Source organism: Colossoma macropomum, unplaced genomic scaffold (genome assembly GCF_904425465.1).
Source record: "Colossoma macropomum unplaced genomic scaffold, Colossoma_macropomum, whole genome shotgun sequence".
In the NCBI taxonomy this organism is placed as follows: Eukaryota; Metazoa; Chordata; class Actinopteri; order Characiformes; family Serrasalmidae; genus Colossoma; species Colossoma macropomum.
Genome location: NW_023494799.1, coordinates 29,993,725 through 30,012,676, shown reverse-complemented (window position 1 = coordinate 30,012,676; position 18,952 = coordinate 29,993,725). Strand labels below are relative to the sequence as shown.

General features: G+C 39.7%; 1 protein-coding gene across 2 annotated transcripts in view; it reads right to left on the bottom strand.

The window, feature by feature from the left end:
- Positions 1 to 18,916, bottom strand: part of ell (elongation factor RNA polymerase II) — a 35,883-nt gene extending 16,967 nt beyond the window's left edge. For both annotated transcript variants that reach the window (XM_036587146.1, XM_036587147.1), the window contains exons 1-4: positions 18,193 to 18,916; positions 8,466 to 8,510; positions 3,000 to 3,115; positions 1,647 to 1,810 (exon numbers count right to left, since the gene is read on the bottom strand). In XM_036587146.1, the coding sequence (XP_036443039.1) occupies positions 1,647 to 1,810; positions 3,000 to 3,115; positions 8,466 to 8,510; positions 18,193 to 18,429 (562 nt within the window). In that variant the 5' untranslated portion in view covers positions 18,430 to 18,916. The remainder of the gene's footprint in view (positions 1 to 1,646; positions 1,811 to 2,999; positions 3,116 to 8,465; positions 8,511 to 18,192) is intronic.
- Between the last annotated feature and the right edge of the window lie 36 nt (positions 18,917 to 18,952).

Below are 18,952 nucleotides of genomic sequence, written 5' to 3'. Positions count from 1 at the left end.
AAATGTAAAAAATCTGATCGGTTTAGTGTACTTTAACTTCAATTAAATGAATTAATTAATTTAATCTAGTCTAGACAAAGCCATCAAGTCTTATGTCAGTCCTATGACAGACACTATATTCATATTACAGAACATTGTTAATTGGTCAAATTTGACTGGAACACAAGTGAAGGACTAACAGTGGTACTTTCTGAAGATTCAGAGATAGCAAAAATTAAAAACAAAGGACTTTATTAGGAGTTGGTTCAGTAAGTGGGCCCCTTAAAAAGTTAAAAAAGTTATGGCAGCAGATATACAGGCAAGGTTATCTGTATTCAGACTTCTGCTAAGCCGGCGTTTAACTTGAATTTCTGGGCGGCACACTCAAACGATTGATGTTAGCTGTGTCAAGTTAGAAAATGTGGACTGATGAAGCAGACTATACTTTATGACTGAAATATAGTGCAAGTTATAATGATTTGGCATAAAAGCAAGATATCAAACATGACAAAATTTAACAGCAGACTAATATAATTTTTTTTTATTCTAAAAATCGATTATTTAGGACAAATATTTTCAATTGCTCAGTGGATTCAAATATACATAAATTTAAATATGTGAAAATAATCATACAACACTGTCAAATGTTAGTAAACTGGAAGACTAAATAGTGTATATTTTGTTAATGTGAAAATGCTGTACACATCTGAATTAACCAATTCAATGCATCACTTTTTTCAGTGTACAGAACTGCTGAACTTGTCCCACTCCATTGTGACTTATCAACAGCTGAATTTATCTCACCTGCTGAAAAATGTTGCTGGCTAAATGTTAATAGTGCTGTGTGTCAGGGCTGTGGTGTCTAGGGAAGAGAGACAACTTTACTGTCACCTTATTATCTGAAAATCCTACTTTTTCCACCTGAAATCGATACAAAAGCTCAAATTGCAAAGAACACATGCCTTTGCAAAACCTTCTAACGTAGCACAAACGTCTGAGCAGTGCTTGAGTCTATCAATAAGTCTGGGGTCTAAATACAAATATGTGCAATGTGAGTATTATCTCCCCACTACCAATGCTTAACTCAAGTCTAAATATGTAAAATACACTAAATTTCGCAGTGTGACATTTTCAGACAGAAGTATTACATCACCCATTTGGAAAAAACTTAAATATTACAGTCATTGTAATGTAACAATGTATTACATGATTAATCTAAAAATGTAGTAAATTTCCAATAATGTAACAAGGTTTTACATTACCAGGAAAAATATTATATTAGGCAAGTTATTACATTACTGAATTTTATTACTTTTTTGACCAAGTAAAAATTATTACATTTCTGGGTGTTATTACATTATTGGGAAATTATTACAATATTGGGTCCTATGGGGGGCAACAATATTTATTATATCAGTATTAGTAAGAATGTATTATTATTTATTGTACCAATAAAACCATTACTTTTGTCATGTTTTTATTGACAAATTAGTATTACCAAAATGAATTACTGGGGAAAGTTATATGGCTAAGCTTTAAGTATATGGAATGTATTAGCCCCCATAATCCCCCTCGAAATTACACCATTAGAAACACTTGATCAGCACTGGTACCATTCAAAACCAGCGTGATCCTTCTTGCACAAGAGACTCAGCAGTCAGACTTACCCACATATCTGCCACCAGCCTTGATGACGATTGCGGACCGACTGCGTGTCTCCTCCTCAGCCTGAGCCATGCTCTGCCTGGCCTTCTGGTAGGAGTCATCGGTGGCACATACTGTGATTTTGTCCTGGATCCCTCCCAGGCAGTCCAGCTGTATGCTCCCTTCACTACAACAAGGTAGACGTGTACATCACATGAGCTCTACAATCACGTGAAAAATATATAGTGTAATAATGAGAGGGTCAACAGGACCCTGATACACTGTGCACTCAAGCTAGTCATGAAAACAAAAGCATTTTATCAGTACTGGGAATACCACTGTTAGCAGTACACGTATTAGCAATATGGCTATCTGTAATAAAGATACCATGATGTTACATCAGCAAGAAATCTAATATGTTTGTTCAGCAGGTTTTACTTTGACCAGCTTGACCAAAATGATTTTTAAACATAAGACACAAAGCAAAAAAAACATACATGGCCAGGCTTGCACACAAATTTACTACAGCAGAAAACTGGTACTTGACACGGGCAGATACTTGAGATTCTACACTGAGAATCTGCAGTTGTGAAACGCAGATAGATAAAGTAGATAAACAGACTGATAAACTTCTGCATAGTACACCACAAAGCAAAGAGTCAGTTAGTTCACATACACTGTGAAGAAGAGAGTTAACATGGATAAATGACATAAGCCAGTGTGCCAGTTTCTGAATGGGAGAATTCCATGCTTACAATGCATACTCTTCCCAACTGTGGATTATCAAAAGCATTCAAAATCAGCACTGCACATAAAACATTCTTAATCCACTGCTTTCATCTCCCACTGACATGGCTGGGCATTGATATAGATTTGGCAGACATAAAAAGGCTATGGCGGTCCTCACTTTACTCTGCAATTATTCTGTCAGAATTGAGTTCATGAGAACAATGTAATGTCTGAACTTTGACTGCCCCTCAATCACTTCAGACATGAATGCTTGAGAGTTTGAATTCAGCTGCTTCCTCTTTAAGTTGTACAACTGGCCAAATTCAAGTTGTTCTCTCAGCACTGGTTTTCAGACAGATCCAAACAGAAGAGTGTGGACTGAGGAGCAGATGGTGGTGATTGTTAAGCTAATCATTACAAAGTCCTCAAGTGAGATTTGTTATATCAAAATTCTGCTGAACTTCTCAAACTATAAAACAAATATTTTATAGACTCACCTCAGCTAATTAATGGGAAAACAAAAAAAGATTCTGACCATTATGAATGTGTGTCATTGTGGATGCAGTTACAGGCATGTTTGTGTCTCTGTGGCAAAGCGTCTTTAAAGATAGAAATAACACAAAAGTTACGTTTTTTCACCAACTTACCTTGTAATATACTGCTGTACACAGTCAAAATGGGGGTTATCCCTCCCCACATTGGACAAGTAGAACGTAAACGTTCGCAGCTCATTTGGATTTTCAGACCGTGGTATTGAGATTTTCTGTTGACAGACATGAGATGAAATCAATCATAAAAATAATACACTAACAAATGACTACCTGCTCCACTGGTCAACACACTGTACATTCATCATCAGTTTAAAAGCCACTTGAAACTCTTCCCCAAAAGAACCTGTGGTCAACTGCTAAGTTAATTTGAGCCATGTTCTAATAGCCCAGATCAATAGGTGGCTGGCTTGAGTGCAGAGTCCTCACTGCACTTTGCATGTTATGAAATGGATTTCAGTGACTCAGAAACTGTTTATCATGAAGTGATAATCCTCCACAGGCAGACAGTCAGTCTGTCTACCTGGTGTAAGGGCTGATGATTGGTAATTTAGGCCAAGTGTTTTTTTTTTCCCCCCACTGCTGTAAAACATAAATTACAGGTCCCTGGTAGAACCACCCCTGTCATGGCCTGAGGGTATAAATGTGTTGCAAGGCTTCTGGCTCAAGGCGCTGTTCATAATCACCACAAAGTATTAACATACCAGTCAACTTCCACTTCTAGCATTTCTGCCACATTACAGGTGTTGCAGGGACGAACCTAAGAAACGAACTGTGCCTTCCATGCTGACAGTTAAATGACACTAATCAACCAAGCAGCAGCAGCCAGCCAGAAACAGCAGCTAAACACAAATACTTGATAACAATTTGTCCACATCAAGTGGTGTCCAGTGGCTTAGCTCCTCTCCCCAGTAACAAAATCGTACTCTTTGGACAGTACTGGCAGGGATCTCATTCACACAGACATGTGAGCTGCTGAACTTATTGGTGTTATGCAAGTGGCAAATAAGCTTCTTAAGGCAACAGCACGTAATCAACACCAAAAGGGGAACATTACATGGGTTAATATTGCTGTGTGAAAGTCCATTAATACAGAAACAATATAAGCAAACAGGTCACAGCCATAATTTGTGGACTTAAAGTCACATTAGACTCAGGGAGTCTTAAAACAGTACAAAGTACACTGCTGGCAGGCTGGGGAGTTATGCGAGTTGAGCCGGAGGGGAGAGCAATAACCCTTGGTTTGAAACATAGGGTCCTGCAGCAACGGAAGGAACAGTCAGTCACTGCCCACCCCACACAAACTCGAGCAACACACAGTGTTGACGTGCACTCAGGCCAGGCTCTGTTTACCCAAGGTTCCTTTCACACGTGTGCGGCCTGCAGGTGGCCGACTATAAATAAACAGCGTGTCCCAGCCTTGCGCCGCAGGCTGAAGGGCTCTCACTGCTGCACCCTGCCACTTTTCACACTTTTACTTGGAAGGTTTACCGCAGGCCAAGCACTTGCAGGATTGGAGATATTCCATTCCCAGTCACTGAATGGTACAGAGTTAAGAATGGAGTTGATATCCGTTTTTACTTTGAATTGAGCAACATCTCTCCACTTCCTTTTTTCAAAACAGCTGAAAGCATCACTTTTAGAAGAAGTCTGAAACGACACGCTGCAAGCACGCACGCAGACACACTCCACTCCAACTCTGCAGAAATGCTCTCGAAGGAAGGAGTGCGTCATAAGCCCACAAACACCACGCACTTCAAAGTGTGAAATCCAAGATGATTAAGAGGCAGTGCAAATCACTTGAGGGCAGAGGGAGGAACTAGGTGTCTCAGACAGGAGGGATTAGAGAGGCCAACCTGGAGTTCAATGCAAGACTGCAGCCTCCATCTACCTGATTGGCACTCACACATGTGAAACAATGATTCTGGCTGCAACTAACCACTACTTCTATAATCAACAATCTATCAACTGCTATGCAATTAATCATCTAATTGAGTTATTATAGCTTTTTTGGTTCTATCTGTGGGGCAAGTATGTCCTTAATATGGTACTACCAAACAAGTAAAGCCAACACTTCCCCCATCATTAACACTCATATGCAGCTGAGATACAGACCGCATGTCGCCTAACTAGCAGGCTAATGTCTGCTTCCCATTGTTTGGTTTGTATGTGATCTGAGCTCATATATATTTTCAAATGTCAATATGTACTAAAATCCAGAACAGCTGTGTGGCACAGGCAAGCCGGCTTGTGCCTGAGGAGCAGCGTCTATCTCATCTAGCATCTAATCACAGTAGACTTTAAATCACAAAACTTCTTGTTTTTTTCTGCCAACTGAAAAAAATTAATTTTTAGTGAAATATAGTGTACTTCTGAATTGTGGGGTAATAATGGAGATGAAACCCAAATGTAGCGTTCCCCCTTTGCCTTTTTTATTTACGAGTAAAGCAGGACCGAGCTCCCCTGTCTTTGCAGACATAAGCAATCAACTTCTACAGTAACTTTCAAGCTTTAATAAACAGATCTATTTGCGCTTTTAAGACTTTAGTCGAAACAGTACTTAGCATTGGTTTAAAGTGTTTCTACAGAAAAATTTCTACCGAAATTTTTAGTCTGTAAATAACTTTTAGGCCCAGAATAAAATGTAAAGCTTTTCACACCTGAGTTCTTTGGATATAAATTAACTGACTACAAAACATATGAGAAAAGTAAACTTTGAGGTATTCACACACACAAATATCTCAGAATGACTGAATGGTCATATGCACGTTACAGAGCATGACAGCACTTTTGTTTTAAGTAAACAAATTGTCGATGTTTTTCTACAACTGATGTCGGTGATGACTATTCGGCTCTGTCGGCTAATCAGCTATAATTGCAGCCATCAGTTACGCATCTGATGTTTAGAGGAATTCACATTAAATCAGCTGTTCCTCACAATCAGGTACAGAACTACTCAAAGTCTAAAAAATTCCAGTCAAATGCACACTCTCAAAAGAAATCAACCAAATCTAAGAGAATTTAAGCAAATCCAAGTCCATGGGTTCATCTTGCCATGTGAAACCACTTGTCACACTTGCATTGAAAGATAAAGCCATTTCCTAAACCACTGGGACTCCCCTTCATGTCCACACGGCTTTTCTGCACGACATCCAGAGAACAAAGCATCTCTTCAGGCTTCCGTCATTAGGCCTATGGAGTGGCTTGTGTGCTCTTCTCCACAGCAGTGGAATTAATGAAGCAGCTGAGGGAGAGCCAGACACACAAGCAGGCACAGAATTGCTCATCCTTTGAGAAGCATCTCATTCCCACTTAGAAGGGCATGTGAGTGGCTAAAAAAATCTGCCATTTTTTATTCAGATTTTCTTATTCTGGATTAAGCAACAGACTAATTAAATATGACAGTATCTTCACTTGTAGGTTACGTTCCCTGGCATGAACATGCCAAGGGTGTTAGCAAAGGGCAGTATTCTCCAAGCTCAGGCGCTAAGAGCTTTTACCATCATCAAGCCAAGCATTAGTGTGTGCTCTTGATATACCCAAACTAGGACAGCTGCGTATGGTCCTCACGTGCCCCATGGCAAGAATGACATCATATATTTTATAGGTAATTATTAGATAAGCCTATTGAACATTTCTAAAGAGTGCCGAGCACCCCTGTAGACCTACACAATTTGTGAGGTTCAGTCAAAGTGTGACTAGGCACACGCAACAACAATAAGCAACATTATTTTTCTACTATCCACGTGGACGTAGTAGCAGTACACACACACATTTTCTAAGCCTGGATTTGCTAGAGCCTATCCCAACGCAGGAAAAGGACCCTGGTCGCCGGGCCCTTCTTGCTGTGAGGTGACAGCGCTACCCACTGCGCCACCATGCCACCCTAGTGGCAGGAGCGTTTAGGGCATTTACATGGAAACACCATCATGAACTTTAATCATTAAGGTTAGCTGTGAGCTTTCTTATGATTACATTATTGACAATAACAGAACATATCACAGGTGAAATATGTTCAACTGGAGCAGTGGACTTAAATCACAAATTCCAGATTTTGAAACTGGAAAGTCTGAAACACTACCTGACAGTAACAGTCCAAAGAAACAGTGCTGATTCAACTACAAAAAACACACTGCCAATCCGGCAAAATGCTTCTTCACTTCTTATCTAGCATTTGACACAGCAGGCTGTGGCCAAGCAGAGGCAGAGGCAGTTCCTGTATGTGACCGTGAAATCACACAGGAGATGAGTCAGGTTAAACACACATCGACGGTGAAATCGCACTGACGAAATGCTTCTGTATTAATTTCCATTGACAAGGCAACATGTCATGTCCGATTCAAAACTGTGTTCAAAATCTCATCCAAACACAGCAGGGTCAACGACTCTGGCACAAGAAAAAAAAACTGCGTAGGAGGCCCCATCAGAAGCTGAGAACAATGGCTAATGCTAGCTTGAAAGCCAGCAGCAAAAGGGAAAGAAGAAAATTTTTTGTAATGCTGCTAATATCAAATAGAAAACAATAACACCAAAATGATTTTTGTGCAAAAGCATGTTTCTTTCAAAACAGCTTGAGAGTTTTAAAACCACTACAAAAACCAAGCAGACAAACTGCATACCTTCTCACAACAACGTTGGAACATTAACATTTCCTGGACTGTAGTTAACCGGCATAAACGTAAGCACTAGTTTCAGAGAAGGCACAGGCATATTTAGCAGGGCCTAACATGCAAAATTGCATGAACTAATGCTCAAGTCAGCAAAGAAATGGATGGGAGTGGATCACATTCACAACTACTTGATTATTGGTGTCTGCAGCTTTTCACTGCTGAATGTGGCTATGTGTGAGTGCTAAGACGGATGTGCAAAAGCTAAATGTCTGGAATGCATAGAGCTCTAAAGCAGAAGGAGACAACAATGGCCGTCTTAGAGGAAATCCATCCTAATGCCACTGCGGTATTTAGCAACTAATGCTGCCGTGGGCTGTATGAGCAGAACTGACAGAACATAATGTCTATCAGATTCTACTTCCTTGACTGTCTCTCTGCTATACTCATGTTTCCTGGTTGTAACCAAGTTACGCGCACACACACCTTTTGATAATTTGGAGCAGAAAAAGTACCAAAAGAGAACGAAGGGAAAAAACAATGAACCAAATGAGAGGTCTAGGTGGAACTGCCCTGTGACCAGTGGGAAAACAGCATCATCATCACAATCTGGATTCACCGAGGAACCAAATGGCTTACTCTGTACGCCTCTAGAGTAGAGGATGCTGTGGTAACTGTGGTTTCTTATACTCTGCAAAGCAAAGTCATCTTGGGATAACTTCTTATCACATACACATTTTTATACAGCCTCCCTTTATGAGGGGACTTTCTGACTAAGAAAATGAGGACATGGCTATTACTGATGCTTAACTCTCTGGGCAAATTAACACTTACAATGTCCCATTTTCTAAACAGTGACAAATACAGAGAACACAGAACAAGAATTCATTAATAACAATACTGTACTTCAAGCCTTGACCCAAGATACAGATTGAGAAGAGAATTAGTGCACACTTACCCCTTGATTTCCAGTGAATCTTATTAGTGGTTGAGCAGAAACGCCCTGGGAAAGAAACAAAAAGAGTATCAAATAAATGCCATTTTAAGTGCTCAATAAAAGCTTGGAATAGCAGGTATCTGCTCTTTTAAACCAGTACAGAAAGTCTATCAATGTGAGAATGCCTGCTAACAGCAAGCTAGCCTTTCACTGATGTAAACAGTGACAATTACAAATAGTACAATGTGTGAAATCACACTGAACTAAAAAATAGGGAAATGTCTAAATTGAGGGCACAGTAAGACTAAACTAATAGCCAAATTAAATGCAATGCAACAGGCAAGCTACACACATCCTAGTGGTCAGACTGGTCATGTCACATGGTTTTCATTAATTCACATGTTTTAAAATAGCCTTTTATGTCTGTTGCACTGCCTGAAATTCAAATAACTTTTTTTCTTAGAAACTGCAATTTCTGTTTAAGTCTGTTTAAAGAAGCTGATTTAAAGACAGCTTAATCACGTTATGATCCATCCTAAGCCATAATACAATGTTTTTGGTTTGGGTTTAAACACTTATGCCACCAAGATTATTCTGATTAAATAAATAAGGTACCTTACACAAATAAGCAATAATTTGTAAACATAGCCAAGCAAGAATCAGGAGAATCAGGGATATTCTTTAAATTTAATTGGTTTCATTAACACGCCAAAGGTTGCTTGTGAAACTATAAACACACAACAAAAGGAACCAGTCTATGCCCTTCACGTTCAAGTGTTGTCCATGCTGTCTCAAGTTCAAGACCCTCTAAAGCAAATATCATTCAGCAAAGCTTTGAACTTGTTCATTTTCATTCTATCAAGGCATCGAGTGTTAACGCGGCTTCAGAGAACACACTAGGGATAATGGTGTCGGCAGATCATTGAAGATCAAGCACAGCTACACTGCTAACGCAGGATGAATTCTCTTTATTATTTGTCCTGTTGCCCTCTGAATGAGTATGATGATTCAGCGCAGTGCTTGATCAGAACAGAAACAGTGAAGAGCTCTACAACTGCACAGAGCTTACTACATGATCCTCCATTGGCTATTCTTCATCAGAAATCAAAGTAGGCCACTCTAATTAGCATGTTTGCATGACTGTATGGTACTGAGGCACTGTTGTAGGCCTCTTGCTTATGGCATCATAATTCTACCATAAGGTCAAACTAATTTTTTGGAATTAAACACTACTGGTAGTTCTGCAGAAGCAGAGGCAAATGCCCTACAAAACAGAAAGAGAAACACTAAGTTATATATTTACCGACCCCTCAACCACAGATGGGACATGCACGTTATTTCTTTAAACCTAGTAGTGAGGAATGGAAATACTAACGATGAAGTAGTCTCAGTCCCAGCTGTCAAGCGCTCTACAATTACAGCAGCAAAATCCCACCTCATCATTTTTCTGACTATTCAATTCTCAAAAAGAACATGACTGACTTTAATATGAAATACAATCCTCCCGTCTTCAATTGGTAAAGCTGATTCAGCTGTAGTGGTGTCTCAAAATCAAGCCTTTAACATTCCTATTCCTGATTTCAGATCCAGCTTTTAATGAAATGTGGGGCATACACAGCTGTCTCTTATGAGAACATCATGCAATATTCAATAATTTTAACCCTTTGGTAAATTTTGGCAAAAATGACAACTACAATGTGGAATCTTTGCTTATATAAGCAAATTAATAAATCATAATGATCCCATCTGCTACCAAGCTACGTAATGAAGACGTTATCGTCTCTTACTATTTATGTCAAAGCCATACCACTGTTAATTGTGGATATAAATGCAATGAAGAAAGCCAGCATGAAAGATTTTAAGGCCATAGCATACCTAGGCCATATGTGCATTGATAAGTTTGAGAATGTCATCCTCATTTAACAAATTTTGTATAGATCAATAAAGAAAAACATTTCAACCGAGGGGGGCCAGGTAAGATGTTTTTGTTCTTTCATTTTCACAGAATTTTCAGAAAGCTAATGGAGATAGCACAGATCCCCAGCACTGTAAAAAGAGAGCATCAAACTTAGCCTGTCTCACCCAATCAAGCCCCCGACAGAGTGCAACACTCAGCCTGTTCGTTTGAATGGGCTGCTGACATGTCACTATTCTCTGGGACTGGAGCCCAGAATGTTCCACAGGGCTAACCTTGGGACAGAGCGTGGCTCCTGACCGCCACTCACTGTCGGTGCTACAGCGGCTCATACAACAGAGGAACTAGGCAAAGCTGAGGAAACTGAAACAAAACTGGGAAATATGTCAGGTAACCAGAGTAAAGAAACAGACAGAAAGACACCGACATCAAAATAAGAGTAAGCAATACAAAGCAAGACAGCCTGGACAACAAGACATGTACTGCCAAACCCCTTACGATCACAACTCAGATAAAAAAAATTGCAGCACTGGCTATTGCTAACATTGCCAACCCCAACTGAAATAACAGGGACAGGTGAGGTAGTGACGGTCTTTAGCTTATGTGTATTCTCTCAATTCATAAATAAACGTGACTGTACACAGACCTTTTCTGAGGTAGCAACAAGTTGGCTTCACGTTAGAGCAATCGATAATCGATAACTACAATGAGCAAGTTGGCATCTAAGACATTTTAAAAAGACAGTGTTGTTCCAAAAAACATGAACATGGGTAACGTCATACAAAGTGAATTACACAGGCCTAGTGTATGAGCCCACAACCTCTTACAAAAACAGTGGCTCTCAATACTCTGTTAAGTGTACCTTAGCCTCAAATCAAGCTGACAAATGATTTCTCTTTATACTGACATCAAAATTTGAAAGGATGCAATTGTCTTTCACAAAAGCTGCAACTTTAACTTATTTACTTCATGTCATTTACAACATTTTAAGTGGGGAAATTTAACCCAATAACATGAATCTCATTAACTGCCTGCAGTATATTCAGACCAATCAGAAGCAACTAAACACAAACGTGCTGTACACATGACAAAACAAGCCCAACTAACTGGCAATCTGACAATCTACGTTCAGTATTCAAGTTATATGCTGGAGTTCTTGGGCAAAAACACAAAAGGCCTGGACTAGGCTGGGCAATATGACAAACTCGATCATTATTGTGATAAATTATATCACAATATGCTATTTTGAGCATATTGTAATAGTCAGCACTTAAAAGCACTTCTCAAATGCATGTTTGATTACAAAGAAAGCATCATTAGTCATGTTTAACTGTATTTAGTGCAGCACAGTATGAAAAATGGTAAATACAAATCAGTGAATTTATAGTTTTTGATAGTATTTTTTTAATGTGGCAGTACTTTGTTGCCATTTATCAAATGTCAGAACATTAGTAACATCATAACATATCATGTATTGGGAAAACTTAGTATAATAATCACAATTTAAATCGCAGTTACAATAATGGCCAGAAAAAACACAATTAGATATTTTATCCAAATCACTCAGCCTTACACTGGAACATCATTTTTCCATGAGCCTTCCACCAGAAGTGCCAATGAAGTGCCAACAGAATGCAGGCACGGTCTGCTTCAACAGATGTGCTTATTTGTAGACTTGGTTTATTAAGAGAACATGCTGTATGTACACGCAGTACAAAAATTGGCTCTTGTTCTTCAACGACAACAGAAACATGAGGAAGGATAGTAAACAACTGATTCTCTCTTATGCAATAACTGGGACCACAGTACGTTCTGATCACCTCCCTGCTCTCAATGAATGAAGATGAGCACTGCACTGAGTTTTTCAGTAATTCTGCACAAGCTGCATGTGATTAATTTGTTTCAAAGAACAACTACAATGTGGTGACACAGCACTGTTATATACTGTAGCACTACATTACTACTAGTGAGTCTCTGCCCAAGAGAGAATACAACTTCAAAAATAAACTATAAGACCAATTTCCATAAAACACATGGATGTAGCCTGTATTTGCAGCTGTTCTAAGTAACCAACTCACATTTTAATTAGTGACTAGGCCGCCCTGTATGTTCTTATTTATCTAAAAAAAAAAAAGGAACAACTTCCTGAAGTTCCCCTAGAGACAGTGATGGTTAGCCTAAATGCTAGCCAGCTACAGTTGTTGAACTAGCCAGCTAAGCAGCCTGTGTTATTTTGGTAAATATGATCAACTCTTCACTAGAAATTCAACATACTCCAACATCAAGTTGTACATGGAATCCTAAGTACTAAAATGTGTGAAATACTATAGCACAGGCATATAAACAAAAGCTGCGTACACTAAATTAAATACACAAAACATGTTGGCCTTTACATTTACTTTTTTCCAGCATTTTCTACTATTATAAATCACCTTGCCTGTTATTTTAAACCCTGGATGCTTCAGAACGCATATCCAAGGTTTCAGAATATGAGTGACCATCACCGTTCATTTGTATTTCCAGGTCCTTCTTAAGTATTGTCCTTTAATTGCAATCAATTAAGTGGACACAAAACCATCAGCACATTATTCTTCTCAAAAAGCTTTCACAGAATGCAAGGGAAAAGCTCTTAGTGCCTGCCTAGAATCCAAGAATAACTTGGGTAACACTTCACCCAGAAGCTGATTTGATAGTTAGACCAGTGTGTGCCAAAGTGATCAGCTGATTCCTTCAGCTTCCTACCTAAAACTGTGGAAGCTTGAGAAAGCTTGTTAGTGTTCCCACAGTCAGACTTCATATTGTTCACAGAACACAGCCCTGGCTGGATACAACGCCCCTGTCCAAAGCTGGAAACACAACTTGGCAAACACTAGAACAATCAAACTGTTCCTACACCAAACTGTGGATATTAACTTGAAACATTTAAACATTTTTCAGAGCTACACTTTACATACAAAGTATCCAGACACTCAGGTATCTATTACCTATTAGTGAATTCCGCTATGTTATGGTGCACCCATTGTGGACACAGATGTTTAACTATGCACACAGTTTGTATAATCTCTATAGAGAAGCACTGGCAGTAGAATGTGACGCTGAGGAACAGCTCTACATGAGTCTAAGGTCACCATGCCCAATGCCAAGCGTTGTCTACAGAAGTATAAAGCCCCCCAGCACTGGGCTGTGGAGCAGTGGAACTGTGTTCTCTGGAGTGATGGAACTCCATTCAATACCTTTCTGATAAGTTGGAGTGGCATTTCTCATCCAGAACTAAATCATCCAACACCAGAATGTCACCTTACAAATGCTCGCGTCTGAATGCAATCAAATCGTCACAGCAATGTCCCAACATGTGTTAAGTCTTTCAATAAACGTAGAGGCTTACTCATGGCAGCAAAGAGACAAAATCCCTATTAAAGGGAAATTCCAACTTTTCTGTACATAAACTGCTGCATATTGAAAGGTAAGATGTAAACCAAATCAAGGAGTTTTGATGTGAAATGCTCAGTTCTAGAGAAACCTACCAAGTCAAAATGGTCCACTATGGTGGTGACATGAACCAGGGGTCCAAAGAATTTAGACTCCCTCACAGAAAGTTATAAAACGAATATGTTACTTGACGCCACAGACATTGTTTTCTGATAAAGTTTTAGCCTCATGATGGAGAAGCGCTGTAGAAAGCCAGGCATTGTATGGCAATTGTTTTCCTCCAGATTCACTGCTATTTATCATCAGCGTTACATACAAATACTCAGAAGACACATGTTGGTTCACTGGTTGTTTTGGACAGCAAACAGAATGGTCATATTTGTGTTTTAGACTTCGCAAACCATGGTTCCCATTATTACCCCTGTAAAGAAATCAGAAACTGTCTCTACAATTAACAATTTCACATCAAACCACTCTGAATAACTGTTTACAACAACGATTAAATTATGCAGCAATTTTGAAAAATTACCCTTCAACACCCTTGATTTCAGTAGAAACACTGGAAAAGCAGCTGTCTACAAATATTTGAGTATAGTGTATTCATTTCTGAAAGCTGAAATTAAGCAGTCGTCTTTGCTCTTTTGGAAAGCTACAAACGAAAAAAATATTTTTCTTATTAATAAAAGAATGAAATGATACTTTAGTGACTGTTTATCTTCCAGATTAACAGTTTTTGGCTGACAATGCATGCAGGAATAAAGAAAAATACTGCGATTAATAATGTGATCACATTGACACTTGTGAAGAAAAGGCTCAGATGGTGCGAATTTGTATCATCTTGTTTTGTTTAATTTTGTGACTTGCTGACAATGAACACTACAGGACTGACCTGCTGCCATGGCATAGTTCTATACTGAATTAAGAACTGGAAAGCATGATTATTGCCATGTACATTTAGGTCTTATATCTGAAAGTGTGTCATGCACAGATCAAAGACCACAGTAACACATACAAATGTAGCTGATATCTCTAGAATTCACCCAGGCCTTTCTCCTACACGTAGCACTGAATATAAGACAATGGGAAAATGCAATGGAAAGCACCCAGTATTAACTAGCCATGAAGATGTGCATTGCCTATATGTACTCAGAAGTCAGTGCTCAACTTGGATCAGGGCGGTAAAACTGTAAAAGCCTGTAACACTGATGGCTAATAACCATTTCTGTTCCAGTTCCAGTTCGTGTTTTTGGATGCTGTGTTGGAAGAGAAGGTTGACAAATTCATAAAACAAAAAAATAAAAAGAAACAGTCTCATTACTCTTGTGATGTCGATTTATCAGTACCAGCAAAAATTCCCCACAGTAAAGCACCGGTGATGAATGGCACGTTGTAAAATAAACCTCTGACGTGAAGAAAACACACCAAGTGTTTTTGTCCACTTATGAAGATTTGCTCCTCTTTCTTGAGACTGCTGAAGTTTTACAGCCACAAACCGAAATAAAAACACATCCAGACTTAACATTAGCATGAGGATAACATACTATAAAAATGAAAAACCTTTCATTCAATTAAGAAAATAGAAAAAAGAGTAACTAATAAAAAAACAAACACTTTGCAGCCCCACCCCATTTATATTATTTAAGACTTTGTGAGTTTCTGCTGTTTATTTGAGTTTAAGAAGCAAGCTGACTGTCATTTGTGAGAAGTTCTCAATCACATCAGTCAGTAAAGTACTGGCTTTAGTCACAGGGGGCTGCAGTCACACCTCTCATATCAAGAAATTTTGGGGTTAGGGACAGGACCATTGGCGAGGCAGTTAAAGGACAAGTGTGTCTGACCAGCAATCTCAGTTTCAAAAAGTGTAATAAAAATAATTTCACCAACAGTTTCTTCCGGAAAAAACCTTCAATACAGACCTACTGGTGAGGTAGCTCAGAAAAAAAGCTTGTCCACCCTTTCTAAAAGTCAAAATACTTGCTATGCTACTGATTCAACAGATAGGCCTACATTACATCACAGCACACTCTCTCACTTCTGTGAAAAGCAGCCTGGAGGTTCCGTAAACTTCCTAATAAAACTGTCACCTATCTGATTACATCAGTGCTCATCACAGTAAGCCAATTCTTATCGAAACTTAACCTATCCAGTCAAAATTGCTTGTCAGGAAATACAGACTATAGCTTAACACTTCATTCAGATTTCTGCAGCCACAGGCAGCACTTATACTGGCATGAAATCAGATTCAGTGCCGTGCCAGGCCAAGTGTTTTCATATCTGTAAGAACTGAGCTTGGCCACTGCCATGCCTGCAATTTAAACTTCAGTGCCCACTCCATTCACTTCACACGTTCATACTGATATCCTGCCATCAGAGTGCCTGTGTTGTACTGATGCAAACTCTATTCAAATAAGCAGCCTCTGTGAGCTCTACTTTGCAGATTTTTAAGCTGTTTTTGGGCTTTTTGAACAAAAACAAATCACAGAGGCCGTCAGAGGTCTTAAGAAACGGTGACTTGCACATTAGCCTATTTGAGAAAAACAATACAATGGTTAATCAGGTTTTTAGCTGTGGCTGATCCACCTAACTTTTACTGGGCCTGGTTCACAACCAAAATCCAGTTGTTGCTTCTGCTCTGAATCAAACCTTAATCATCCTCCACTTACCTACGAAGGCCATCTGCAAACATTTGAGAGCTCAAATTAAACAGAACACAACGGAAGCTCATTTAGAAGTTCTTTTTTCATGTAATGATCAAAATGTAAATACGTTCAAAGGACAAGGAAGTGGTTAACACGAGCCATGGCCATTCAAGACAATACGATCACTGATCGACCTGCTTGTGTTTGCAAAACTAAAACAGAGCTTACGTCCAACTCGGTGGTGAACATTTCCATGCGCTCCTCTCGCAGACTAAAAATACACATATGCTCACTTGCAAAGTCAAGTCACCCTCTCATGGTGTCATGTGCTCAACCTATGCTTCAGTGTTGCATAGGCTATCCACTGAATGTTACTTTGTTGACTCTATAAAATGCAATGCCAATTAACTTAAAGGGCAGACCTACCATGTGCTTGGCACACACTTGTGACTAGTCACAGTAAGGTACTTTAAATCAAATCCTCAAGCATACATGGACCAAACCCCATGTATGCCCAAGCAATGACCAACACCATTACAACACTGAACAAGACAAAATCATAAAATCATGACCAGCCAAAAAACATTATCCAACTTTGACCATGCACAACTCTGATTAAAGTTTATCTAGCAGTACATATCAGATTTAAACTGGCCCATCTCCAATGGCTCATATATACTTGGTCAAGCCTGGCTTCCATGCTGTTGAGGCTTTCTGAGAATAGGATTGGGGGATACTTTAGTCAGAGTTTATGACGATGCAGTGTGAAAATGTAAACCTAGTTACTTCATTCTGGTTAGTTTGTGTCATTTCCCACTGATTGTGAGATACCAAAGGCATTAACAAAAGGTCCAAAACCCCACAGCAGCCTGCTCACTGCTTTGCTATTAGGGCACAGCCAACAGTGCAGATACTTTTATCCTCTCCCACAAAGGGGGAAGGGAATCTGCGATCTGGATTTGTTTTAACGTAAACCTTTAAACCGAGCGAACGGGAATAACGTTCACCACGGGAGAACAGGGAACAACCCCGTTAATAAACCACATTCATATGTACAAATAGACAAACTCTAGTTAAATTCATGAGACACTTGACTGTCACCCCAACCGACTGCCTGAAATAAGGGTTGTTCATGTAACTAGTGACCGTATGTATGCAGCTTCATTTACAGAGAAAGGGAAATTCTTAACATGGTTTAGGGACCCGAGGGAAACAATGTGCCAAAGTATGCCTGTTGATAAGGAGTTGAGTCTTATTCGAGCAGATCCTAAAAATAATAAAAGTATACCAGCAAAAGCTGAAAAGATTGGTCAAGTTAACTGAATGAAAAAGGCTGGGACCGGCTACTTTCCTTATAAGCCCAAGTTAGTTTGCTAGCTAGGTTAGCTAACTAACAAACTAGCTTCCAAGTGCAGTTTGTATCTAGGTTAACGTAGCTAGAAAGCTAACGTTAACGTTTATATTACTTCAAGAAACTGCATTTCTTCTGACGTTTCCTCGTTTTGGCGTTTACACGCTTTGGAGACTCAAAAAAAGCACAGCACGACTTCAGTGACTGACCAGATTATCGAGCTCGGTGCCTGCGCTGAATGAAATCTGGTTGTGGCTGATCTTCTGTCAGCAGATATGCGAGTGTAAATAGCTGACGGGTAATCGCAGCTAGCTTAACCTGCTAGCTGTGGAGATGAACCGCAGCACTATTTACGTTCACGACTAACAGGTTTTAAAGGGCTGCTACGATACGGAACCGAGCCTCGACCGTTACCTTGCTGCTCCGGTAGTCTTCAAACGCTCTCAGCGCGCTGTCAGTGAGTTTGACGTGAAAGACGGAGACATTGCTGCCGTTGCTTACTCTCCCGCAGGACAGTCCGTAACACTGCTCCTCCTTCAACGCCGCCATCTTGCTACCATTCCGACCGCGCTCACGCGCTCCGTCGTCGTCAAAAAAAAAGGCGAAAAAAAAAAACGCAAAACCGCCGTTGAGCTTCGCATGAATATTCATTAGACGTGCGTGACGCGGTGGGCCGGGCTTCGTCGCAAGCTTAACGCTCAGAAACGCTTGAAAAAAAAAAAGTGTAAACAAAAAAGCTTGAGGGCGCGAGATTTTTATGAAATTATTATGGACATATGGGGCAAAGATGGTCACAAACAAATCGTCCAGATAATATGCATCCCTTTTTGGTCATGAATTAGTAATGAGTCTAATAATGACACGAAATATGAACCATGCGGGGTTGGGACATTTGAGAAACGACGTAAGAAAGGGGAAAACAGAAGGCCAGTCATGGCTGCGTCAGAGCAACGTCATTTGCCAACCTATGACCAGGGAATGCCCCATCTATTAGCAGCGAGGCTGGACAACGGAAAAATGTACAATGAAAGGCAAAAGGCACTGTTTTCATCCCTGTGTTTGACCACACGTTCACTGCCCACTTCCTTCATTCGCTGCTATGACACAGAGTAAGATGGTTCTTCAAGGGCTCCTTTAGTAAAGGACCACATCCAACACACTCTCCATCAAGTTG